Here is a 26,413-nt window from a genome sequence, read left to right as displayed (position 1 = left end):
AAGTCTGTTAAATTAAATACATCAACTTGTTATTAATCCAGAAAGGTGATTACTAATTTTGGGTCAAATCACTGTTGTAGAGCGTTTTAAGGATGGAACCAAAATGAAAGAACTCAACGTTATTGGCTGATTAATCTAACGGTGAAGAAGATTTATTATTTTCATTTATTTTCTGAATTCAAATCACTTTCATATTTATGGTTACTCGAAATATTAAGTTTATAGAGTATTCAATGGATGTCGAAGATTAATTAAGATATACTTAAATACTTTGCTTTTAAAAATAAAAAAAATTAGTAAATAAAAATAAAAAGGTTATTACCCGAAATTACGGGATAAGATGAATTTATAAAGTTACAAGATAGAGTTGTTGAATAAACTGAAAATATTTCCTTATCTTGTCATGGGGAATCACGCCTAAATCTTAACTTGATTTCGATCATCATGTCTACAATATTTTAAGTGAAGAGTGACGGACTTTCCTCAGCTTCATCAACAGTATCCTGAATTTGACGTCTAAGATCTTCCTTTCAAATTTTGCCTAGAAAACGCTGTCTATGTAAATATGTAATGCCTCTTGTTGATAATGTTCGTTGATTTTAGACTTTTTAAGCCCATTGATTCAATTATTTTTATCCTATCTTATTTCTTTATCTTATCTTAAAAACATCAAAATTATTTATTTATACTTTATTTAACTAATAGTATTTATAATTACTTTTCTCATAAAGATGAACCAATTTAACTCAATTTTACTTTTTCCAAAACATTGTTATAAAAAACATTGAAATACTGAACCAAACACAATCTTAGTTATTCACGCTCGTTACACGATCAAATTTGTCTCACTACTCACTTGGGTATCATGCTATTATCTTTTGCAACAAAATAGGATTAATAGTTCCATAATTAACCGTCACAATTATCAAGATTATATTTAATCACCGTTAGATTCTTATTTTCATGTAGTCATAAAAAATTTTGGTCCAAACTTTGACTAGTTATAAATAATAATAATAAAATTTTTTGGTAACCGAAGTGTCTAAGTCAGCTTACGCGCACTTCAACTAATCTCGGGATCCATTGAATACCTTATAAATCTAATAAATTATGTGTTGAGATAGGTGGCCTTAAAGTTTGAACCCATAAAGTCAATGAAGGGAGCAGACTTCTTTGACCATCAGACCAACCTTTTGGGGTTAATAATAATAAATTGCATATTATCATAAGTTATAATTTTTCTAAGTCCCGTTTTAAGAAACTTGCATTTACATAATAATAATTATATGTATAATACAAAAAAATATACGATATGTTACATTAAAAGTTTAAGATGAAATAAAATATTTATCTAAAGTTGTTTAGGACAATGATTTATGCTTTAGAGTTGTTACCACATCTTTTATCTTGCGGATATATAATAAGTGGCCAGCATACACACTTCTTGTTGAAGCCAGAATATTTATAGCTCTTAAACTTATTTAGAACTTCTTAACATAAAACTTTTGGTATTTATGTACTATCATCTTTTAGATATACATGACTTGTTGCTTATTTAGATTATTAATGAATACATTAATATTTATTTGATTAATGTAATGAAATTGTTGAATTTGATCACTCAATTTTACAATGACTCTATGATATCTAATTCCATATTATTCTAATTTTACTAAAATAATGAATTGAAATTTTAATACTACTAAAACATAAATTATAAAATTAAAAATTAAAACAATAATTCTTGTAATTATACCATTATTAAGTTATAATCTTTCTATAATAATAAATTTAATTGATTATATTATTATGAATATAAAAAAATTTATATATATATAGAGGCACGACAATCTTTCCGCTAGTAATGCAGTGGATATTTGTTGAAAATTATTCTTAATGGATCATGTATCACGTGCAAAACCAAAAATATAAAACTCGCTGCAATATTTTTGCAGCTTTCATCAGCACTCGACTCAGGAGCACCATCGTCAGTTTTGAAAGTTGACAGAAAAAAAAAATGAAAAGTTATTGGCTTAACCAATCTTTTAAATAAAAAAGGTCCCACCGAGATTTGAACTCGGGTTACTGGATTCAGAGTCCAATGTCCTGACCACTAGACCATGGGACCGTTGATAGTCCAATTTCAAACTCAACAGTTTTAAAATATTATAGACTAAAAGTGGGTCCCACTACAATTACTTAACTGGCTGTTTCCACGTAAGAACTCGAAGTGGGTATGCATCAGTTTGATGAAGACTTTGATCAGTCTCATCTCAACTGAACTCAAGGCAACGAACTGAGTTGGAATGTGGAAAAAGTGTTTTGGCAGCGGAAGCATTAGGCGGTCGCTGAAGGAGAAGAAGTGGGACGTGGTGGTTATCGGTGGAGGCCACAATGGATTGACAGCTGCAGCTTATTTGGCGCGTGGAGGCCTTTCAGTCGCCGTGCTGGAGCGACGCTACATCATCGGTGGAGCTGCCGTTACTGAAGAACTCATCCCAGGCTTCAAATTCTCACGCTGCAGCTACCTCCAAAGCCTTCTCCGTCCCTCCGTCATCAGGTGCAAATTTATACACATGCATGCATGCATTCATCTCACTATTATCATCTGCTCAGTATGCATATTATCAAGTATATACAATGCTATAAAGTTTTTGAATTTGAAGGGAGTTAGAGTTGAAGAGACATGGCTTGAAGTTGTTAAAGCCAACCGCTTCCTCGTTTTCACCGTGTCTTGATGGGCGTTACCTTCTTTTAGGATTTGACGAGGAGCACAATTACTCTGAGATTTCCAAATTCTCAAAACGTGATGCGGATGCTTATCCAAGGTGCTACTGTATAGCCTTTTGATAAATTTGTCATTTAGAAAAAAAAAAAAAGAAAAAATGCTCTGCTTTTAGACTATTATCTGTTGAATATATATCTATCAAGAAAGTTATCATGTTTCGATTCAATTTTACTTTTTGTTGGTCAACAGATATGAAAGTCAGCTAAATAAATTCTGCAAATTCATGAATTTTCTTGTGGATTCTCCTACACCCGAAACTTTGTGTGGGCCTGGGGATTCATCTTTGAATTTGAATGATCGTTTGAGGGATAAGTTGGAAAAATCTGTTTTCTGGACTCGTTGCCTGCGTCATGTCTTGCAATTGGGGCAAAAGGATATGGTGTAAGTATTATTTTCCTGTTAATTCCATCCACCATTGATGTTCAGTTCATAAACGTATGGATTCACATACATATAGACTTAGCTAAGACTATTTCAATTGTTGTTGCTATATGTAATATATATGCTAAAAAGTACTTATTTTTGTCTCCCCTTTGTTAATGTGGTTTATATAATATTCTGACAGGGAATTTGTGGACCTCTTATTATCCCCAACATCCAAGGTTTTGAATAAGTGGTTTGAGGTACTCACAGCATTACTTGAATGGATTTGAAATCACGCATGTTCTTCTATTTAGTCGGCTAAAACCTTTTTATCTAAATGTTATTTAGGGATCCTAAGTTGCATGAAAGTCTACAAAACTATGGTATCTAGTGTTAACTTTCTGACTGTGGAGGTTTCGAAGAAATGGTCATATGAAGATGTAAACTTTAAGTTTTGCATCGCAACGATGAGGGCAGTGTTTTGATCATGAAACTTCTTACTTGAAGTTCAATTTAGTTATGATTTTTTGTATGAATGTTACCAGCATGTTAATTACGTTTAGTCAGTTAATGATCAATCTATTGTAATGTGGCGTTTTTCCTAATTTTCTATATACAGTCAGATTTACTGAAGGCAGCAATTGCAGGAGATGCTATTGTTGGGAGTATGGTATGACTTTTATACTTTTTGTGTTTGATGTTAGATTGGATAACAGTTTAATGTGATGATACAATTACAACTTTGAAACCTGTTCCACTTGCTGGTACTTTTATTTGTTGAAGTTCTGTTGAGCGTTTAGGTTTGAGGATGATTCATGCTTTGAATTCCCCTCTAATGTATCCTTCAATTTTTTTTTTTTTTTTTTTTTAAAGTTTATCATGATGACTTTAAGGATGTGGCTGTTCCATTTTTAAACTGACTAATACTAGATGTTAGTTTAAAATCTTTCTTACAGCTTAGGCCCTGGGATTTGATGGGGGGATTTAAAATCATTCTAAATTTCTTATAGGCCAGTATCCATGCACCCGGGAGTGGATATGTTCTGCTACATCATGTGATGGGTGAAACTGATGGTGATCGTAATGTTTGGTCGTAAGTATTTCATTTGTTAAGTTAATGTAAATGATTTGGCAATTCTACAATACAAAATAGAAAGCTGCAAATTTTCAAGGTCAAAGTTAAATCTACTTAACCATCCCAGCCTTAGTGCATCTGGAATTTTATGATGGTTCAATTCTTTTAATTCATGATCTACGTTCTTTTTTCTTCTTCTCTCTCTTTTGAGATAGGGTACAGAGAATGTTGGAAAATTTATAACTGAACTCTTAGGTTCTAGTAATTTAGTATTTATTTCATTAAAGCATGGGTTAACATCATTGAAGGTTTAAGAAATCTGCTGGTAGTATGGTTGAGTTGGGCTTCTCGTATGGTATTAGCGCATGGAAAACTCGCACTTGATCCACAACACATGCTACTAATGACACACCTAGTGTTCAGTACACATCAGAGGGGTCACATAAAAAGGACATTCATCACTGGTAAATCTAAAGCAAAGTCCTTGAAATTGATGACTTCAAAGTCATTTATGAATGAGTGCATTATTATAGTTCAATAGTTTTGCAAAAGCTTTTAACAGGTTTAGTTGAATGAATAAACTGATTCTTTTTTCTTTTTGGATCCAATCAGAATTCTAAGAACTTATCATGCATTTCTTAGTTTGGTTGAGACTTGAGACCTTTATTTCTTTCTACCTATAGAGTAGGATTGAGTAGATATTTTTCTTTCCTTGAATGCGTACACAATTTGTATCATTCTTGTTTGAGGCTAAATTATTGACATACTACCACTGACATAGTTTATTAGATTATAAAAAATACTTCTTGGTTGATAACTTGATGTTCATTTAAATTCAACAAGAACATTGTTGAAAGGTTAATTAGTTTGTATGTTATGGTCTGTTGAATGTATTTTCTAAACTAGACTATATTCATTGTAGGCATGTTGAAGGTGGGATGGGTTCGATATCCTTGGCCATAAGTAAAGCTGCCAGGGAAGCTGGGGTGCATATTCTCACAAACGAGGAGGTGCGTTTAGTATGGTGACTGTTATTCTTCATGTTGTGTCAATAAGTTGTAATGCATGACTTTACAACATAAGCATTGCACATCACCAATTCTTTGAATCAATAAATGAAGCAGTATAATTTATATTCTTGTTGGTGGAGCAAAGATGTAAATGTTGAACGATTATGCTGTTTTGTTTTCGAGTTTAACATTTTGATGATTAACTCTCTTGTATTTAGTAACGTAGTTCATTTATTATTGTCTTTCTTCTTTGACACATTATCTATCATAAGGAGTCATTTTCTCTGGTTTCTATGGAGTTAAGATTCGTGAGTTTCCAAACTTCTATCTTTATGTACAGGTTTCACAGATAATGATTGGAGACTCTGGAAAAGTTAATGGGGTTAGGCTTTTTCACCTATTGCCTCAACTGAGAGTTCTAAAGTTTTTTTATGGAATTACTGGATAACTATACCTTATTCATAATCTAGGTATTACTGATTGATGGGACACAAGTGCATTCTTCAATTGTTTTGTCGAATGCAACCCCTTGTAAGACTTTCATCGTAAGAAGGTTAAAATTGCTTCTTTGTTGTACAAAAGGTTGCACACATTGGTGAAAGGCAAAAGACAGATTCATGTTTGCTTTTGCAATTTTTACTATTGGATATTCCTCTCTGTTTAGGCTTATGTTTTTCTGGCTCAGGGATTGGTGCCTCAAGATGTTCTTCCTGACGATTTTCTCCGTGCTATCAAGTACTCAGACTACAAATCTGTGAGATCACTGTATTGAAAACTTATATTTTTATGCCTGGGAGAATGTTGAACTTCATGTCCCTTTTATTCTTCAGTCTCTGTTTTCTGTTTATTTCTGTATCATTGTCTAAAGAAAATTAAGGAATCTGTGAAGGGCTCCTGTTGTTGAAACTCAATTGGATTTTCCGCCTTTGGTGCTGCATGCATATCCTTTTATAACTTTTAGTTCTATTACAATAATCCAAATTAAACATATTAGAAACAATGCTCTCTGCACCACCACCCACCGTGTATAAGCTTAGACTATTTTATGTTTAGAGGTTACTGATATACTGACTAGTATTTGGTTTTCATCAACGAAAACAGGGAGTTACCAAAATCAATGTCGCCGTTGATAAATTGCCCCACTTCCATTGTTGCAAGTCAAGTCAGCTCGAGGTTGGTCCTCAGCATACAGCAACTATTCACATTGGTGCCGAAAGGTATGCTTAAACGTATTTTGCCGAGATTTTTTAATTTAATTGCATTGGTCAATTGACTGAACTTGCTGCTATATTGGTACTAGTTTGTGATGTGACTGGGCCAAAATACTGTTGAAATTTTAAAGAGATTATAAGAGGTGAACAAGTTGTCCTCAAAAACAAGGATAAATTGTCTAGAAATCCGAAAAGGACCAAAAGAAGCTATATAGGTTATGTATTCATCAGCTCAGAAACTATAGACAAAGATAAATTTGATAACTAGAAGTTCAATCTCCTAGTTTCCCAAGCACGAGTCTCGGAAATATAACTCAATAATTGATTGATTTATTCTTTCATTTTTCAAGTATGGATGAGATTGGCTCAGCTTGTCAAGATGCTTGGAATGGTTTACCATCTCGAAGACCTGTTATGGAGATGACAATTCCTTCTTCATTGGACAAAACTATTTCTCCCCCTGGTATCTAAGTATAATCTTGTCATAACTACTTGGTATATCTAAGTATAATCTTCGATTTTGATCTTCAACTTTATCTCCTTGCAATCTACCCTGCCATTATTCATTGAAATTACACCATGCTATCCTGTATTTAGAAGTTTGCACTTTACTAGTAGAATGATGCTTTGTGTATTTTCTTGTAGGTAAACATGTGGTTAGCTTATTCACACAATATACACCATATAAACCTTCAGATGGTAGCTGGGAAGATCCTGTGTACAGAGTAAGTTTTATACTGACTGTTTAGCAGAATACATAGCTGTTGCGAACTAATGATCACTGTCTCTGTAGGAGTCATATGCACAAAAATGTTTTAGCTTGATTGATGAACATGCCCCTGGCTTTAGCTCATCAGTAATTGGGTATGACATGTTGACACCGATAGATCTCGAAAGGGAATTTGGTCTGACAGGTATTATCGCTTCTCAGCTATAGACTCGTGTAATGTCAATTGATAATCAATTTCATGAATATCCATAATTCTTTTAGCTAGACATCCTCCTTGTACATATACAGATAAAAGAAAAAAAAAAAAAAAACCTGTATTGGAAATAATTAAATCTTGTATACATGTGACAGGGGGAAACATTTTTCATGGTGCTATGGGTTTGGATTCACTTTTTTTGATGCGACCTGTAAAAGGATGGTAATTCTCAAACATTTAGGATGATCCATGAACATTTTTCAAAATCTGAGTTATAAACATGTCATAGGAGAAACTTATTTTTCTTTTCTTCCAATTAAAGGTCAGGTTATAGGACTCCAGTAGAAGGGCTGTACATGTGTGGTAGTGGATCACATCCTGGAGGAGGTGTGATGGGTGCACCTGGTCGTAATGCTGCTCATGTTGTTCTGCAGGATGTTAAGAAGCAATCTCGTTACGTACTTAATAAATCTTGAGTTATTTGAATTCGATAATGGTTGTAAATGATTTGACAGATAGTATTTAGTTGCTGTTCTGTTTTGCTTTTGCAGGACCTCACTTGTGTTTTGCAGGGTTCCTTTAATATTGCAGTTTGAAAGTTCATCTTTAGGGACTGTTTTATTAGTTTAATTAAGGGATAAAAAATGTGTTACTTAAAAGTAGGGGTTAACGTAATTAATAAAATCTTGAGTTATTTGAATTCGATAATGGTTGTAAATGATTTGACAGATAGTATTTAGTTGCTGTTCTGTTTTGCTTTTGCAGGACCTCACTTGTGTTTTACAGGGTTCTTTCAATATTGCATTTTGAAACTTCATCTTTAGGGACTGTTTTATTAGTTTAATTAAGGGATCAAAAATGTGTTACTTAAAAGTGGGGGTGAGCATGGATAAAGGGTAGACTCGGAACCGAAACCGGCCCTCATAGGGTAGGTTCCAATCATGCAAAATTGGAATTGGGAATTCCCGGGGTAGAACTGGAACCTACATTCGAGTACCCTGCTTGGAACCGGTTTAGGAACCAGGGGTGTATGTGTGAATTTTGTGAACTATTAGAGGTGTATTTGTTATTTTTTAAATTAATAGGGGGTAATAAATTTTATAAGGTACCTAGGAAAGGAACTAAAGAACCAAACCGATCGGTTCAGTTCTGATTCCTTTAACTAGGAACTGATTGGTTCTAGTTCTGGTTCCTAACAATTGGTACGTTCACCCCTACTTAAAAGTTGTTAAAAATAATTTCAAAAACCAATTTAAATCTCACAATATTGTTTTGGGCAAGAAGATTATACGATGGAGAATTTACGAACGGTTTTCTTAATTTTGAATCATTCAACTTCAAATAATTCACACATAAAATCATAAAACTCTTGATTCAACCTTCAGCATTTTCTTTCTATCTTTTCAATTGTATCCTTCACTTCACTTCCAGCCAGGGTTGTGCATGGAAATTTTATAGATTCGTAAATTTATTTTATTTTATTTTTTAATAATAAAAATATTATATTTATATTTATAGTGTAATAAAGATAGGAGAGTACAATCGTCCAGTGGGGAAAGTGTTATTCTGAAAATCTTCTGAACCCAAAATTTAGTGGTGATTACCTCCGAACCCAAAATTTAACAATTTCTGTAATCAAATACCTTGGCAGCATGTCAGCCCGTTAAAGCACGATAGGACTAGGACACCGGTCAAGCGACGTCGTTTCTCTTATTACCCGCCTAAATTAAATTTATCTGTGTAGACCCAAAACATTCGCTACGAATATAAAAAAAGCCAGAGATGAAAGAAGATTGAGATAGGATAGAAACAATAATGGTACACAGTGCATACGATTCTTTCCAGCTCCTCACCAATTGCTCTCCGAAAATCGATGCCATCGCATCGTACGGCTCAAAGCTCCTTCTCGGCTGTTCCGATGGATCCCTCAAAATTTACGGCCCGGAATCCTCCGACTCCGACCGATCTCCACCGTCTGATCACCATGCCCCTCGCAGGGAACAGTACGAATTGGAGAGAACAGTTGTTGGCTTCTCCAAAAAGCCTATTTTATCGATGGAGGTATTAGCTTCTAGAGAGCTTCTCTTATCGCTCTCGGAGTCAATCGCGTTTCATAGACTCCCCAATTTGGAGACAATTGCTGTGTTAACGAAAGCTAAAGGTGCTAATGTATATTCCTGGGATGATCGAAGAGGCTTTTTGTGTTTCGCCAGACAAAAGAGGGTCTGTATTTTCAGACACGATGGTAATTACTTCTATTCATTATTAGTTTTGATAAGTTGCTGAGATATTTTGTTACATGAAGTTTAAAATCTGTTGAAATCACAATCTGTAATTATTTGGAGCATAATGTGGTATTAGTTTCGTGTGCTTCTAAAGAATGCTTATTAATTTGTGTGAGAGAGAAAAGGCCCGTAGAGGTTGGGCATATGCTATGCTCCTACAGGTCTAGGGTTCTGAAAATGCATTCACTAGTTACTTTGAATGTGTTGGTTTAGGGGGACGTGGATTCGTTGAGGTAAAAGATTTTGGAGTGCCGGATACTGTGAAGTCAATGTCTTGGTGTGGTGAAAATATATGTATAGCAATCAGAAAAGAATACATGATACTGAATTCGACAAATGGTGTATTCTCTGAGGTCTTTCCTTCGGGCAGACTTGCACAGCCATTAGTTATCTCGCTTCCTTCTGGCGAACTTCTTCTTGGGAAGGTACTTTGCTTTGCTGAGCATTTTGTTTCGGTTCTGCCATATGAATTTATTTCCATAGTTGTTATATTGAGAGATTGAATTTGGCATGTAAAGAACCTTTTTAGATCATCACTGCTGTGTCCATGACATTTAGTCTAGTTTTGAGCTGAACCTAGCCACTCTTGCTTTCTGATTTTATGTTCTTTTGTGTTAAAATGCACTTCAATGATATGTCAAGAACTAACGATGTTTGAAATTAGCAGAATGAACTTGTTGTTGTAGACACTGTTTATGTATGTATGTATGTATGTATGTGTCCATGAATAGAGTTCTGTCTTGGGGATTTCAAACACTAGTAATTTAAAAGGTAGGAACTAAATGAAATCTATTATCTGCTGTTATAATATTTCTATTTCTTTGCTTGATAGATATAAGATGTATGTGCTTTCTTTATGCTTTTAGGAGAATATTGGGGTCTTTGTGGACCAAAATGGTAAGCTTCTTCAAGCTGACAGGATTTGCTGGTCTGAGGCACCCACTACTGTTATCATTCAGAAGCCATATGCAATAGCTCTGTTGCCTAGACGTGTTGAGGTAACCTAAGTATATAGCAAACTTGAATCTTTTCCTGGTTACTTTTGCGCTCATGTTGAAAGTTGTGAACTTTTGCATTTTTCACTCTTTTTTCTCAGATTCGATCTCTTCGAGTTCCATATCCAATGATACAGACAGTTGTTCTCCAAAATGTTCGGCATCTTATCCCAAGCAGCAATGCTGTTATTGTTGCATCAGAAAACTCTGTTTTTGGGCTCTTTCCTGTTCCTCTTGGTGCACAGGTATTTAAAATCTTTCTCTTTTTTTTTTTAATAATGCTAACGGTATCTAAATGACCTGTGGGTGTATTACCTTCTGGTCTAGTGGATGAATAAATAAGACATCTGTTCGACCGATCTTAAGATTTCAGATTGTTAAAGCATAAATATTTCTGTTTAGGCCCTTACTTTTTTAGATCAAGTGATAACTTAACATTATATAATAATCAAGTTGACCTAGTGATCTTGAATTCAAATCCATATAATATTAATTACATTATAATAAATTGTACTTATTTTTATGATTGTACTGTATTCAATCACCATGCAAGAGCACATGAGGGTGTTCTTAAATTCTATTGTGGGGCCTTTACCTATCATCATAAGTTTTTAGATTTACTACTAATGTAAAACAGATGAATCATGATACAATGTTGTTCATAATTTATACTTACCTTTTATTATGTATTTAGCCATGACACTGTAGCCTAACATAGAAAGAATATGACACAATGATTCAGGAATTGTATTAAGAATTTTGCTCGTAACTGCATTGCAGATTGTACAATTAACAGCATCTGGGGATTTTGAGGAAGCATTGGCCTTGTGTAAACTGCTTCCTGCAGAAGATGCAAGCCTCCGAGCTGCGAAGGAGGGGTCAATTCACATAAGGTTGATATTTTCCAAGCATCCTGATCCTCCCATTGAGTATTATGATTGCACAATATTGGCCCTACTGGGCTGAGGTGTTTGAAGCCTAATCAATTTTAGTTGAGTTCATGAATTGGAGCTAGCCAGATGATTGGTTTATTCGTATACTGTCTTTTTAACTTTAGACTTTTGTTCTAATCTTTAATATTGTTTGAAGTTACCACTACCAGCTCTAGACAATAAGTAATGACATTATACCTGCTAGAGAAAAGTGATAATTTTATTTGGATAAAAAATAAGGTGACACATTATAACCTTGTGCCTTGCTGTATTACGCTTACATAAATATTGTGACATGGGATCCATTGTGCATTATCGATTTATGGTGTGTGTTTAGTGCATCACCAGTATGTAATTTGTTATTATTATTCCTTATGTGGATGGTTTTCAATTAATAGTGGATTCTTAATAGTTAATTGGTTGGCAGTAAATCAATTATGCTTCTTAGATTTTTGAACGTTAGAGTTAAACTAGTTTGTTTTGCCTATTACAGATATGCTCACTATCTTTTTGACAATGGGAGCTATGAGGAGGCCATGGAGCATTTTTTGGCATCTCAAGTGGACATTACCTATGTTCTCTCTTTGTATCCATCTATTGTTCTTCCCAAAACAACCATGGTTCCTGAACCAGAGAAGATGTTGGACAGTACTTGGGATGCTTCAGATCTCTCAAGGGCTTCATCTGGAGTGTCAGATGATATGGAATCCTCATCTCCACAACAGCTATTAGAACTTGACGAGAGTGCAGCACTTGAATCCAAGAAAATGAGCCATAACACTCTCATGGCTCTCATTAAGTTCCTGCAAAAAAAGAGAGGCAGTGTAATTGAAAAGGCCACTGCTGAGGGAACTGAAGAGGTGGTTTTAGATGCTGTTGGAGATAACTTTGCATCTTATGAGTCAACCAGGTTTAAGAAATCAAACAAGGTGAGTTTTCAAATTTCTTCTTTCTATTTGGTGTATATTTCATGTGATTGTGTTTTGTTACAGCGGTTTCCATTTACTTTGCAAAACCTAATGTATAACTTTTGATTGTCATGATGATAAAGGCTGTGTTGCACATTGAACATAAACTTTTTTGTTCTCCTTCAAATGATGAATTTTTATCATGCCTGTTTTTGCCTTTGTTAAATTGGTTTATATGGCTTAGTTGTAAGAGAGAAGTCAAGGCTGAGCTTGTTGCTTTAACATTTTAAATAAACTAGATACATTTTTTGAAGCAGGCATTCATTAGGGGTAAAAACTAAGAACGGCACCCTTATGAGCACATAAATAACATGTAATTGTGCTGGATATTTACTTTTTTGCATAGGTAAAACTCAGAAACAACATTGTGATAAGTTACCCTTTGCATATCTTTTTACATTTAACATGCCACTAGCTTAAACCAAAATTTTGAGTTTTAATGTAATATTATCTTTTTTGACTGTTAGGGGCGTGGTACCATTCCTATTAACTCTGGTGCCAGGGAGATGGCGGCAATACTGGATACAGCCCTACTCCAAGCTCTGCTTCTTACTGGACAGTCTTCAGCGCCTTTAGAATTACTAAAAGGTGTTAACTATTGTGATGTAAAAATATGTGAGGAGAATCTTCTAAAAATGAATCACTGTGCTGCTCTGCTTGAACTTTACAAGTCTAATTCAATGCACCGTGAAGCTCTTAAACTTCTGCACCAGTTAGTTGAAGAGTCAAAATCCAACCAATCACAACTTGAGCTTACTCACAAGTTCAACCCTGAGTCAATTATTGAATATCTGAAGGTAATTTTAATTTTGTAAAACAAGCTTAATTAGATAGATCTATTATTCAGCATTCTAGCACATCAACTAGAATTTCCTACAATATTTTCTTCCTTTTATCATAGCTATGATTTAAAGGTTGTATCCATCTGCATCCACTACTGCTTTTGTGTTCTTTAAATTTAACTATCATAATAAATGGTGAAGCTATCCGAGGTTTCATACTCATGATAATTGAGTATTTCAGATGTATCTTGACCAGAACATATGTTGTTTAATTAGTTGGTAGCCAATGTAATGTGTGAACTTTTGCTTTGAAGTCAAGATTTAGAATATTACTAGACTAGAGCTGGTATATGTTAAATAGCTAATTAGGTTTGGTGAATTTTCTTCTGCAGCCACTCTATGAGACTAGAGTTTGCTCTAGAGCAGTTTAGGTTGTGACAATAATTTCTTCCATGTATCATAGTAATCATAGTTTTGTGGATCATATGGTGTTTAATTTCTCCATGCATCAACTAGAATTTGCTCTAGAGCATTTAGGTTGTGACAATATTTCTTCCATGTATCATTGTAATTTAAAGCTATTGTTTCTGTCTGCAGTCACTACTGCTTTTGTGTTCCTTAAATTTAACCATTGAAATAAAGGGTGAAGCTATCTGAGGTTTTATACTCGTGTTGAAAGAGAATAGTTGAGATGCATCTTGACTATGACATATGGTGTTTAATTTGTTTGCAGCCAACTTAATGGGTGAACTTTTGTTTTGAAACTCAAGATTTGGAAAATGAGCTGTATTCAATCACCATGCAAGAGCACATGAGGGTGTTCTTAAATTCTATTGTGGGGCCTTTACCTATCATCATAAGTTTTTAGATTTACTACTAATGTAAAACAGATGAATCATGATACAATGTTGTTCATAATTTATACTTACCTTTTATTATGTATCTAGCCATGACACTGTAGCCTAACATAGAAAGAATATGACACAATGATTCAGGAATTGTATTAAGAATTTTGCTCGTAACTGCATTGCAGATTGTACAATTAACAGCATCTGGGGATTTTGAGGAAGCATTGGCCTTGTGTAAACTGCTTCCTGCAGAAGATGCAAGCCTCCGAGCTGCAAAGGAGGGGTCAATTCACATAAGGTTGATATTTTCCAAGCATCCTGATCCTCCCATTGAGTATTATGATTGCACAATATTGGCCCTACTGGGCTGAGGTGTTTGAAGCCTAATCAATTTTAGTTGAGTTCATGAATTGGAGCTAGCCAGATGATTGGTTTATTCGTATACTGTCTTTTTAACTTTAGACTTTTGTTCTAATCTTTAATATTGTTTGAAGTTACCACTACCAGCTCTAGACAATAAGTAATGACATTATACCTGCTAGAGAAAAGTGATAATTTTATTTGGATAAAAAATAAGGTGACACATTATAACCTTGTGCCTTGCTGTATTACGCTTACATAAATATTGTGACATGGGATCCATTGTGCATTATCGATTTATGGTGTGTGTTTAGTGCATCACCAGTATGTAATTTGTTATTATTATTCCTTATGTGGATGGTTTTCAATTAATAGTGGATTCTTAATAGTTAATTGGTGGGCAGTAAATCAATTATGCTTCTTAGATTTTTGAATGTTAGAGTTAAACTAGTTTGTTTTGCCTATTACAGATATGCTCACTATCTTTTTGACAATGGGAGCTATGAGGAGGCCATGGAGCATTTTTTGGCATCTCAAGTGGACATTACCTATGTTCTCTCTTTGTATCCATCTATTGTTCTTCCCAAAACAACCATGGTTCCTGAACCAGAGAAGATGTTGGACAGTACTTGGGATGCTTCAGATCTCTCAAGGGCTTCATCTGGAGTGTCAGATGATATGGAATCCTCATCTCCACAACAGCTATTAGAACTTGACGAGAGTGCAGCACTTGAATCCAAGAAAATGAGCCATAACACTCTCATGGCTCTCATTAAGTTCCTGCAAAAAAAGAGAGGCAGTGTAATTGAAAAGGCCACTGCTGAGGGAACTGAAGAGGTGGTTTTAGATGCTGTTGGAGATAACTTTGCATCTTATGAGTCAACCAGGTTTAAGAAATCAAACAAGGTGAGTTTTCAAATTTCTTCTTTCTATTTGGTGTATATTTCATGTGATTGTGTTTTGTTACAGCGGTTTCCATTTACTTTGCAAAACCTAATGTATAACTTTTGATTGTCATGATGATAAAGGCTGTGTTGCACATTGAACATAAACTTTTTTGTTCTCCTTCAAATGATGAATTTTTATCATGCCTGTTTTTGCCTTTGTTAAATTGGTTTATATGGCTTAGTTGTAAGAGAGAAGTCAAGGCTGAGCTTGTTGCTTTAACATTTTAAATAAACTAGATACATTTTTTGAAGCAGGCATTCATTAGGGGTAAAAACTAAGAACGGCACCCTTATGAGCACATAAATAACATGTAATTGTGCTGGATATTTACTTTTTTGCATAGGTAAAACTCAGAAACAACATTGTGATAAGTTACCCTTTGCATATCTTTTTACATTTAACATGCCACTAGCTTAAACCAAAATTTTGAGTTTTAATGTAATATTATCTTTTTTGACTGTTAGGGGCGTGGTACCATTCCTATTAACTCGGGTGCCAGGGAGATGGCGGCAATACTGGATACAGCCCTACTCCAAGCTCTGCTTCTTACTGGACAGTCTTCAGCGCCTTTAGAATTACTAAAAGGTGTTAACTATTGTGATGTAAAAATATGTGAGGAGAATCTTCTAAAAATGAATCACTGTGCTGCTCTGCTTGAACTTTACAAGTCTAATTCAATGCACCGTGAAGCTCTTAAACTTCTGCACCAGTTAGTTGAAGAGTCAAAATCCAACCAATCACAACTTGAGCTTACTCACAAGTTCAACCCTGAGTCAATTATTGAATATCTGAAGGTAATTTTAATTTTGTAAAACAAGCTTAATTAGATAGATCTATTATTCAGCATTCTAGCACATCAACTAGAATTTCCTACAATATTTTCTTCCTTTTATCATAGCTATGATTTAAAGGTTGTATCCATCTGCATCCACTACTGCTTTTGTGTTCTTTAAATTTAACTATCATAATAAATGGTGAAGCTATCCGAGGTTTCATACTCATGATAATTGAGTATTTCAGATGTATCTTGACCAGAACATATGTTGTTTAATTAGTTGGTAGCCAATGTAATGTGTGAACTTTTGCTTTGAAGTCAAGATTTAGAATATTACTAGACTAGAGCTGGTATATGTTAAATAGCTAATTAGGTTTGGTGAATTTTCTTCTGCAGCCACTCTATGAGACTAGAGTTTGCTCTAGAGCAGTTTAGGTTGTGACAATAATTTCTTCCATGTATCATAGTAATCATAGTTTTGTGGATCATATGGTGTTTAATTTCTCCATGCATCAACTAGAATTTGCTCTAGAGCATTTAGGTTGTGACAATATTTCTTCCATGTATCATGGTAATTTAAAGCTATTGTTTCTGTCTGCAGTCACTACTGCTTTTGTGTTCCTTAAATTTAACCATTGAAATAAAGGGTGAAGCTATCTGAGGTTTTATACTCGTGTTGAAAGAGAATAGTTGAGATGCATCTTGACTATGACATATGGTGTTTAATTTGTTTGCAGCCAACTTAATGGGTGAACTTTTGTTTTGAAACTCAAGATTTGGAAAATGAGTAGACTAGAGCCAGTATATGTTGAATAACTAATTAGGTTTGATGGTTTTTCTTCTGCAGCCACTCTGTGAGACTGACCCCATGCTTGTCCTTGAGTACTCAATGCTTGTTCTTGAAAGTTGTCCGACCCAAACCATTGATCTATTTTTATCTGGGAATATTCCTGCGGACTTGGTCAACTCTTATTTGAAGCAGCACGCTCCTAGCATGCAGGGTAGATACTTGGAACTTATGCTTGCAATGAATGAAAATGGAATCTCTGGGAACCTACAAAATGAAATGGTGAGAATTCTTGATTTTGAACCTCTACAAGAACATTAGTTTTTGTATGCGAGCTCCTGAATTTGGCAGTGAACATAGCTGTTGGGTTGTGCTGATTATATGATTTATTTTGTAATATTATCCAATTTTCACTTTTAATTTTTTGTACTGTAGATACAAATCTATCTTTCAGAAGTACTCGATTGGTATGCAGACCTTGTTGCTCAACAGAAGTGGGATGAAAAGGTTTATTCACCGACAAGGAAGAAATTGTTGTCTGCTCTTGAGAGTATCTCAGGATATGGTCCTGAGGCTTTGCTGAAGCGGCTTCCTCCAGATGCTTTATACGAAGAACGTGCGCTTTTGTTGGGCAAAATGAACCAACATGAGCTTGCCTTGTCTCTATATGTTCATAAGGTATTTCCTGATATAAAGCTAACCTATTTAATGAATTAAAATCACTTCCAAAGGAACAGGAATACAGAAACAAAAACAGCAATTGGACCAGAAAATGCTATTGCATTATAAGGCCGCAATTGAACAAACCGGGCAAATTTATATTGACGTAACATGAACCTATTAGTTCAAAAACACCATGTAGAGCAACAAAAGTCCAAAAACCGCCTAATTGACGCCAAGAAGTAAAATCTCTTTGTGCTTTAGGCCCCCATAGTAACAATAAAGAATTTGCTAAACTATTAGCAGGAGTCGAACCTGTGGCTGTTAAAAGTTGCAGTCTTCCAAATAGGAACTAGCCAATCCATGAGTATACATGAAGTTACAAAAGGTTGTGCCTGTGAACCAGCCCCCTAAAGTGAAATAGGCACGAGGAAAGAGCAATAGGCCGGACCAACCTACAAAAACGAAACGGTTCCTTCGTAACCATTCATCCGTAATATCAAATAAATCATTTTCATGGATGAAACTAAAGTCTTTTGCATATAAATTGAAGGGTACCCTTTGCCACCATAATGCAACTTTTCTCCATTTTTGGGTCAACAATGATAGTAGGCTATGCACATGTAAAATATTTGTTTCCATTGAAAACAAGGTTTTATATCTTATTCAACTTAATGTGTTGAACTGTTTTTAAATTTATTTATCAGAATATTTCTTTCAATTCTAGTTTTTCTTGAACCTATTCTTTGTATTATGAATACTATTTCTAATTGAAGTTCTCTTAAGTTTTTCAGCTTCATGTACCTGAACTGGCACTAGCTTATTGTGATCGGGTATATGAGTCTTTAGTTCATCAGCCATCGGCAAAATCTTCTGGCAATATATATCTCACTCTTATGCAAATATATCTAAATCCAAGTAGGACAACCAAGAACTTTGAAAAGCGAATTATAAATATGTTATCATCTCAAAATACAAGCATGCCAAAAGTCGGGTCAGGAACATCGTTTAAGACTAAAGGAGGACGTGCAACCAAGAAAATAGCTGCAATAGAGGGTGCAGAACATAGGCGATTCAGTCCCAGCAGCACTGACAGTGGTAGGAGTGATGCTGATGCTGATGCTGATGCTGACGGTGAAGAATTTAGTGAGGAGGGAGGTTCTACTATGATGCTTGATGAGGTCCTTGATCTTTTGAGCCAAAGGTGGGATAGAATCAACGGTGCTCAGGCCCTCAAGCTCTTACCTAAAGAAACTAAACTACAGGTATTGATTAATTGATAGAGAACATACAAAACTTTTAATTTCCATATGTATGTGTCTGCTGTTTGTATTGATTCTTTACTGAAACTATGCTTTTATGTTTCTTACATTGTTTTGTTATGTGGACAAAGTTTATACATATTTTTAACCACGGAATGTTAAGGTTGCAGATTGTGAGAAAGTATCTTATGTTCTTTGCAAATGATTAAAATGATTCACTAACACCCAAGTTCATTCATCATTATATAACTATAGGCATTAGTGTTTCATTCCTAAACTGCTTTATGAAGGAAAGTCTTTTCATGTTCATTTGCAGAATCTGCTTCCATTTCTTGGACCTCTTTTGAGAAAATCCAGTGAAGCCTACAGAAATTTTTCAGTGATCAAGAGTCTGAGGCAAAGTGAGAACCTGCAGGTAAGCATATATTTTGCGTAAGTTTAACTGGGAATTTAGTTGTAGAAATTCCATCTTTAACTTTACCCTGTGAAGCACATGACCAATAGTGAGAATAAAATTTGCTGTTGGTTATAGGATACACACATGCAAAAAGATGCTGGAGTTGCATTTGTAGTTGGCACCTTCTATCATATGGTCAATCTGATTTTTGGGGTATAGCTTCTGCTATATGGTCTCCACTCGTATGAATGCTTGCAGTTAGTTTAAACTTTTTGAGAAGGCTTATTGTAGATTCTCAATTGCAACACTTATACAGAAGTGTGTGTGCATTCTAATGTTGTATGCCTGGTCTGTTGTTATGTCATTTATAAACTTATGTTGTACCCTCTTCCCAATATCTTTGTTGCAAGACTTTATTTGAGTGGGATATTAGATCATCTATTTAACATCAAGATTATTACCCAAGTTCTTATGGCTGTATCTTAAATAACTCGGCTATGTTTTTGGCTTTAAACTTCTTATTTTAATATCGATGCATTTAGTTTATTTTCTCCCTATTCGTAGCAATGGAATACTTCCATGCTGTTCTTGCTTGATCTTCTCTTTTTATGTTTGATCTCCTTTGGTTCTCTGAAAGAATGATTGTGTGAAACAGGTGAAAGATGAACTCTACAACCAGAGAAAAACAGTGGTGAAGATAACCAGTGACAGTATGTGCTCCCTTTGCCGCAAGAAACTAGGAACAAGTGTTTTTGCGGTCTATCCCAATGGGAAAACACTGGTGCACTTTGTTTGCTTTAGAGACTCACAGAGTATGAAAGCTGTGGCTAGAGGCTCACCACTAAGGAGGCGATGATTATTATATGAATGTTGGTAATCAAATGTTTTCCTAACTTGAGGAACATGAATGGCCATCATTGTGCAAACAGTTGAGGCTTGAGCAATTAATCAATTTTGAAAGAGCTTTTCTAAGCCTGCAATGCATGTTGTCTTGGCGGCGGTGCCATGCAATACTATGTTGTCTTCTTGGTGGTTCCATGAAATGGAGAATAGAAGCAAGCTTTTGCAGCAGAATGGTGGTTTGTCGAAGGCTTGAGAAGTGTATTGGTTTTGAGATTGTGTATGAATGTGAAGTTATTTATAGTTTTTAGTTGTTGAGGCTTTTTTATATTTGATTGAAGTTGCTTCCTGTAAAAAACATGGTGTAAAAGAAAGGCAATGGAGTATATTTTTTGCTGCTTGTAGGCAGTTTGTATAATCAGAGTATCTTGAGTTATAATCGAAATGAACTGAACTCTGATTTGACTACGGTTCATCATTTCCCCCTTTTTTTATTCTTAATTCTCACAAATTTACCTGACACACCGTGTCAGTGTCATGTGATATAAGGGTCCATATAATATTAATGCGACTTTAAGTTACGTGGATTTTAATACTATATGGTATGCTTTGTGGTGTGTCACGTAAGTTTGTACAAATTCTCTTTGTTTGTACAATCCGCGCTAATCATACAATTGATGTATAACTTCATCATCATCGAACTGCCTCGTTGCTTTCTCGAAGAACATCATAATTCTTGTCCTCGCCTGTATTCACTTAATTGCAATCATTTGTCCCAATTCTATATCTTAGGGGTAAAAGAAAGAGTTTTGTAACATTAAGGGATAAAATTGAGATTGCAAATAAGTCGAGGCTCTATATTAAAAGAAACTGAAAAAGAATAAAAACAGAAAAGCGAGGGAGAGAAGCCAAAGAAAACAGGCATGATAAGATCGGTGATGGTGATGAACACTCAGGGCAAGCCTCGTCTTGCCAAATTTTACGATTTTCAGGTCCCTCTCTCCTTCCCTTCAACTATCAACTTTTGCTGAATTTATTTACGTTGTTTATTAATCAATTTTCTTTGTGATCTCAGCCTGTCGAGAAGCAGCAGGAGCTGATACGCAGCGTTTTTGGAGGTTTTTCTATCTCTTGTGCGCTCAACAACACAATTCTCTCATTGATTTTTCATTTCTTTATCTATTTTTCTTTTTATTTTCACAGCCTTGTGCAGCAGAGCTGAAAATGTCAGCAATTTCATAGAGGCTGATTTAATTTTCGGCCCGGTATTTCCACCTCCTGTACTTTTTTATTTTCTTGTATTTGTTATATTATTTTAGTTTAAATTGCTCATAGTTACTGTTTTTTCCTCTGTTTTGGCCTGCAGGATACTCGCCTTGTATATAAGCACTATGCAACTCTTTACTTTGTTTTCATATTTGATAGTTCTGAAAATGAGCTTGCTATGCTTGACCTAATTCAGGGTAAATTCTCTAGACGGCAAGGTTTTGTTGTCTCTGTTTCATTATCGATCATAATTCTATATAGTTGACAATTTTCGTGTTAAGTATAAATGTAATTACATTTGGATGTTAGTAAAAGGCGGTTTTGTTATTTATCAGCTTATTTAACATTTTAATGCTGGAGTGTATGGCACTACACTTTCGGCAAATTTATGTCAATCTAGTGATCATTCATTCACGATCATTATCTTCCTGGCAGTTTGATGGGGCAAACAGATTGTAGATTTGATGCAATAGTGTAGGTTCATTGTGGATGTCCTTTTTGTAAAGAATAAGCTGAATGTTTCAGTAAATGGTTTATTGATTATGTAAATACTAACTCTTTTTTCTTCTGAACTTTTGACTTGGTTAGCTGATTGCTTTACCTAAACTTTGATGCCTGCAGTTTTTGTGGAGACATTAGACAAATGCTTCAAAAACGTATGTGAGCTCGACATTATATACAATTACAGCAAGGTTGTATACTCCTCTCACAATCTTGGTGTTAAATTGTCTTATGTTGGTGCCTGTGAATTGTGAAATTCTGTTTGTTGTACTTGTTCATGTATGGAATCTTTTTTTTTTCTTTTTCTTTTTTGATGGATTTAACAGACATAATATATTGTGTGTTGTGCTGTGTCAAAGGGTGGAAATTAGCTTTACCATTTTACTTTTGAAAGATTTAGTTTAAAGATATGCTCATACTATTTATTATGTTTCACCTTACTTGATAAACTGGTGAGACCTACTGTACTGCTTTCACCTGCTGAATGATTCTACTGCTAGATGACTTTTTAGTTCTACCATCATGAAACCTATACACAAATGTTGAATCACATTGTGAGGTCAATGTTTTCCTTATTAAATTTTCTCAATGAATTTGTTGAACTTTTGTTAAGTAACATTTCAATATCCTGTGTAAAATACTGTTGTTGCTATCAAATAGGGTCACTCTCTCTTAGCTACTGGTTCCCTTTTCCATCTAGTATATGGACTCTCTCTACTAGTCATTTTTATATCATTGGCTTTAAGCAATGGCACCAATGAACTGAGACAACTCAACAGAGGTCTTCTGACTTGACTTTTTCATTTTTAGTACTAACTATAGCCTACTTCTTCACAAAAAGAAAAATGCCCCGTCCCCTCAGGTTATTTGTTAATGCACACCTCCATAAAACTAACCTTTATTTCTCTGCAGATGCATACTATTTTGGATGAGATCATTTTTGGAGGTCAAGTGCTGGAAACAAGTTCTACAGAAGTTATCAAGGCTGTTGAAGAAATATCAAAGTGCTCTCTCTCTCTCTCTCTCTCTCTCTCTCTCTTTGTGTTTTTCCTCTCTGTATATTTGTGCATAGTGTGTGTAATTAATGGATTAAATTTATTCATGATGCAGGTTGGAATCAGCCTCAAATGCTATCACACTTGTTTCCAAGTCAGTTTCTAGTTGGCGAAGTCGGTAGTATTAGGTGCAAAGAGAGCTGTTAAAATGGTTGATGTCACACATTTGAATGCTTTCAGTTGGCTGCCAAATCCATTTCTGTTTTACAGGTTAACATGTGATTTTGGTTGAGCTATGCCAATGATCAGTGTTGTAAATTGGTGAAGTTTTTAGCTGTTTGACCGCAGAAATTTGGTTTTATTGCTGGCATCTATCAACAGACAATTGAACTCAATAAAGACTGGTTTGGCTGTTTGGTTACTGGGCACCCAAGGAGTTGACTGGTGAAGGTTGTCAATCAAAAGTAAATTGTTTGTGGAGGAAAATATTCTATATCTTTTCCTAAATCTGAATAATGACTATTAATATTCATTATGAGGAATGTCGTTTGAATTTAATTCATGGCATGTGGATTTTTTATGGTTGTTCCATTGAATGTACAATATTGATATACTAAATGGGAATATGAGATTTTTAGGACTTTCAATATTGGTTAGCAATTCACCATTTGTAGGCTCCAATGTTGGAAAATCCTTTTTATCCATATAACAATAATTACTTTCTGGTATGAAATGTGTAGTAACCACTACCAGCTGTAGCCATGGAAAGAAAAGGCTTGCTTTTTATTTGGTTAGTTTGATCATTTTTTCTTGAAACAGGATAGTTGCGGCTTCTGCCCGCAAATCAACTGGCATCACCAATTTTGAACAATTTCGCTTCTCAACAGTGAATCATTCTGGAGGGTTAGGTTCCTAGGCCACTCTCTTTAACCTGTATAATCCGCCTATTAAGGAAGATAATAGGTTTTTAAACCGCAAAATAATTGCAGAGCCTCTTATCATTAAGTTTCAAAATTAATTTTTAACTAAAAAATCCTTCAACCGCAAAAGATTTAATTCAAAGTAGCTCCAAGAAACATAGAAAAATTTGTTCACATATTCACTCTAGATAGTCTACTTTTTTGTTCCCTTATTCCAGCGTATTAGTATGGCAAAATTCTTTTTGACCAAAAGGCCCGCTCTAATATTGAAACTCCGTAACATTTCTATGCTGACAGGCGGAGAATAAAAGCGCCTCAACTCTGGGTCTTCAGCTCTGTCGGTGAGCATCACAATGCCGAAGTGAGCGAACCAACCGTAGTACTGTGGCACGACATCACCAGAATGAGGTTGTGCAACTTATGACATAGATTTTGATTCTTGACAAAATTTTCAGGATGCTGAGAACTCCTTATGATTCAAGGAACGTTTGCAGGACACTACAGAGGGATTAGTTCGACAAGAAATATCAAATTCCGCTACTATATTTTCTTCCTAAATATCCCAGGAATTTAAGATAATAGATGTCACAAGATACATCCCAAGAAGGTATGGTAGGTAATTTACGAGTACGACCAATTTCCACGGTAACCATCAGTCTCCCTGCTCTGTCGTTCTCTCATCAACATATCCATCCCAGGTTTAAGGACACTATACCCCACAATAGAGATTTCATTTGGCAAAATGATTAGCTCTGGTAAAATTGAAAAAGATATTGAAAAGTTAATCACAATTAATGAATTAAATAAACCCCCATCACATCATTGTCATTTAGAAAACTGAAGTTACACAAAAGTACTTTCTCAAGCGCAATTCAATTTCTGAAACAAATCCTTCCCCACACTCACTAACAAGGATTCTTCATATTTTTTTCTGTCTTTCCATAAAAAGAGTACACAACCACACCAATCCTGGCCCCATTGCAAGGAGGATCCACGTGTATAGTTTGAACATCAAACATTTTCTTTGCCTTCTTGAAAAACACCGAGTCCTTCTTCCACCTCCTTAAGTGAGCCATAACAAACGTCATCTTCTTCTTCTCCTTGCCTGAATTCAGAAACAAACGCAGCGTTTCGAGAAGAGGGTCATAAAGGTGATCATGGTAAACAACATCAGAGGCCAATATAAGATCAAATTCCCGCTCAATGACATTCACGTCATCAGCTTCCCCCCACCTAAGAGGTGCCACGTGGGCGGTCCCACCTTGGAGGGACAACAAATTGGCGTTGGCGTGGGCGTTGAATTGGAGGTTGGGAATGACATGAGGGAGGTCAGTGAGGGTGACGTTAGCCCCGAGAATAACGGCGGCAGCTATGCCAACAAGGCCAGTGCCAGAGCCAAGCTCTAGTATGCTGAGGTGGCGATGATCCCGTCCGTCGGGTAAAATGGGGGCGAGAGGACTATGAGTAGGGTGAGTGCGGTAGAGGTCGAGGAGGGAAACAAGCGTTCTGGCTGCCGGCCAGAGCTGAAAGGAAAGGCCTTGAGAAGGGAGCTGGCGTATGAGCAAGGTTGACTTGATTGAAGAGATGTCATATTGGTCGGTTGAAGTTTCTTCCACTTCGCGTGCCGGAAACAACACTCCATTATTGGGATGGTGGTGTCCATCAGCCGGAAACAGCATTGTGATGGGATTAATATCGTCTTCGTCGTCTTCCTGATCCTGAGTGGTGGCCATGCTAATGTTACAACATTGGATGCGCCGTCAGTGCGTGGAACTTTCACTTTCCATAAATGGTTCCTTTCTATTGTTAGGGCTTGTGTTAAAGGGTATCCACATGGATCCAACTCTTGTCTTTTGTTGTGTTCCACAGCTAAGTTTAGTTATCACTTATCACTGTCCTTTGAGAAAATAACAATTGCATCCCTAAAATAGTAACTTTTGATCCCTTTTAGATAGAGATGGCAATGGGTCCACTATTTTCGGGTAGCCGACCCAACCCGAAAAGGTCGAGCTTGGACCTGAGCCTGATTTTAAGGCCCGACCTCGGGTATGGGCCGGGCCTAAGTATGTCTTCAGGCCTGGCCCGACTCGACAATTTTAGTATTAATTTTACTAAATTATCTCTATACTATATATTTAATTACAAGATTATCCTACATATATATACCCATTTTTCTCAAACCCTAATCTCATCCCATTTGATGAGTATTTAAAAATAAATTAATATTTAAAAACTATTTTTAGAATTAAAAATATAAAAAAAAATTGAAATTTATTAATATTTAAAAATTCACATTATAAAATTGAGCGGGCTTGGGCCGGGCCTGAGTTTACAAAAAGCCCATCGGGTCGGGCTTGGGCTTTACCTATCATACCCGTGACGGACTTGGGTCTTTGTCATGAGGTCGGACTTGAGCCTACGCCAAGGGGTACCTGGTCTTGACCCGACCCATTGCCATCACTACTGTTAGATTGTCAATGACATTTTGGTCCCTGTCGAGTGTCGATGACATTTTGGTC

The 26,413-nt window shown here is 35.5% G+C and overlaps 4 protein-coding genes and 1 non-coding gene across 7 annotated transcripts; 3 read left to right on the top strand and 2 right to left on the bottom strand.

Moving 5' to 3' along the window:
• Positions 1 to 2,056: 2,056 nt before the first annotated feature.
• TRNAQ-CUG lies at positions 2,057 to 2,128 on the bottom strand. The gene has a single exon. It is a non-coding gene; the product is annotated as a tRNA-Gln (tRNA).
• A 118-nt stretch (positions 2,129 to 2,246) lies between these two features.
• Positions 2,247 to 8,171, top strand: LOC116113133 (pyridine nucleotide-disulfide oxidoreductase domain-containing protein 2-like). 3 transcript variants are annotated; one of them, XM_031399282.1, is made up of 17 exons: positions 2,247 to 2,560; positions 2,667 to 2,828; positions 2,978 to 3,169; positions 3,354 to 3,411; positions 3,771 to 3,821; positions 4,162 to 4,244; positions 5,149 to 5,236; positions 5,577 to 5,618; positions 5,707 to 5,781; positions 5,922 to 5,990; positions 6,338 to 6,453; positions 6,798 to 6,910; positions 7,093 to 7,172; positions 7,241 to 7,361; positions 7,529 to 7,595; positions 7,696 to 7,826; positions 8,039 to 8,171. In XM_031399282.1, exons 1-17 carry the CDS (start codon positions 2,307 to 2,309, stop codon positions 8,041 to 8,043), a joined length of 1,707 nt encoding a protein of 568 aa, XP_031255142.1. In that variant the 5' UTR covers positions 2,247 to 2,306; the 3' UTR covers positions 8,044 to 8,171. The 3 variants fall into 3 exon arrangements, with proteins under 3 accessions (XP_031255142.1, XP_031255141.1, XP_031255143.1); XM_031399281.1 differs by lacking the exon at positions 8,039 to 8,171 and having other exon boundaries at positions 7,696 to 8,033; XM_031399283.1 differs by lacking the exons at positions 3,771 to 3,821; positions 8,039 to 8,171 and having other exon boundaries at positions 7,696 to 8,033.
• A 940-nt stretch (positions 8,172 to 9,111) lies between these two features.
• On the top strand, positions 9,112 to 20,631 carry LOC116113178 (vacuolar sorting protein 39). The gene is made up of 12 exons (XM_031399338.1): positions 9,112 to 9,618; positions 9,872 to 10,083; positions 10,525 to 10,656; positions 10,755 to 10,898; positions 11,434 to 11,546; positions 12,079 to 12,514; positions 13,021 to 13,350; positions 17,114 to 17,335; positions 17,489 to 17,731; positions 18,508 to 18,978; positions 19,292 to 19,390; positions 20,028 to 20,631. Exons 1-12 carry the CDS (start codon positions 9,189 to 9,191, stop codon positions 20,226 to 20,228), a joined length of 3,033 nt encoding a protein of 1,010 aa, XP_031255198.1. The 5' UTR covers positions 9,112 to 9,188; the 3' UTR covers positions 20,229 to 20,631.
• A 413-nt stretch (positions 20,632 to 21,044) lies between these two features.
• LOC116113177 (AP-3 complex subunit sigma) lies at positions 21,045 to 23,621 on the top strand. Its single transcript, XM_031399336.1, has 7 exons — positions 21,045 to 21,204; positions 21,288 to 21,330; positions 21,416 to 21,477; positions 21,579 to 21,675; positions 22,100 to 22,170; positions 22,892 to 22,983; positions 23,090 to 23,621. The coding sequence occupies exons 1-7, from the start codon at positions 21,136 to 21,138 to the stop codon at positions 23,154 to 23,156; spliced, it is 501 nt and encodes a 166-aa protein (XP_031255196.1). The 5' UTR covers positions 21,045 to 21,135; the 3' UTR covers positions 23,157 to 23,621.
• A 946-nt stretch (positions 23,622 to 24,567) lies between these two features.
• On the bottom strand, positions 24,568 to 25,710 carry LOC116113176 (protein N-lysine methyltransferase METTL21A-like). The gene has a single exon (XM_031399335.1). The coding sequence runs from the start codon at positions 25,625 to 25,627 to the stop codon at positions 24,800 to 24,802; it is 828 nt and encodes a 275-aa protein (XP_031255195.1). The 5' UTR covers positions 25,628 to 25,710; the 3' UTR covers positions 24,568 to 24,799.
• Positions 25,711 to 26,413: the final 703 nt, after the last annotated feature.

This window comes from Pistacia vera, unplaced genomic scaffold (genome assembly GCF_008641045.1).
Source record: "Pistacia vera cultivar Batoury unplaced genomic scaffold, PisVer_v2 Contig673, whole genome shotgun sequence".
Classification (NCBI taxonomy): Eukaryota; Viridiplantae; Streptophyta; class Magnoliopsida; order Sapindales; family Anacardiaceae; genus Pistacia; species Pistacia vera.
This window is presented reverse-complemented; position numbering and strand designations above follow the sequence as displayed.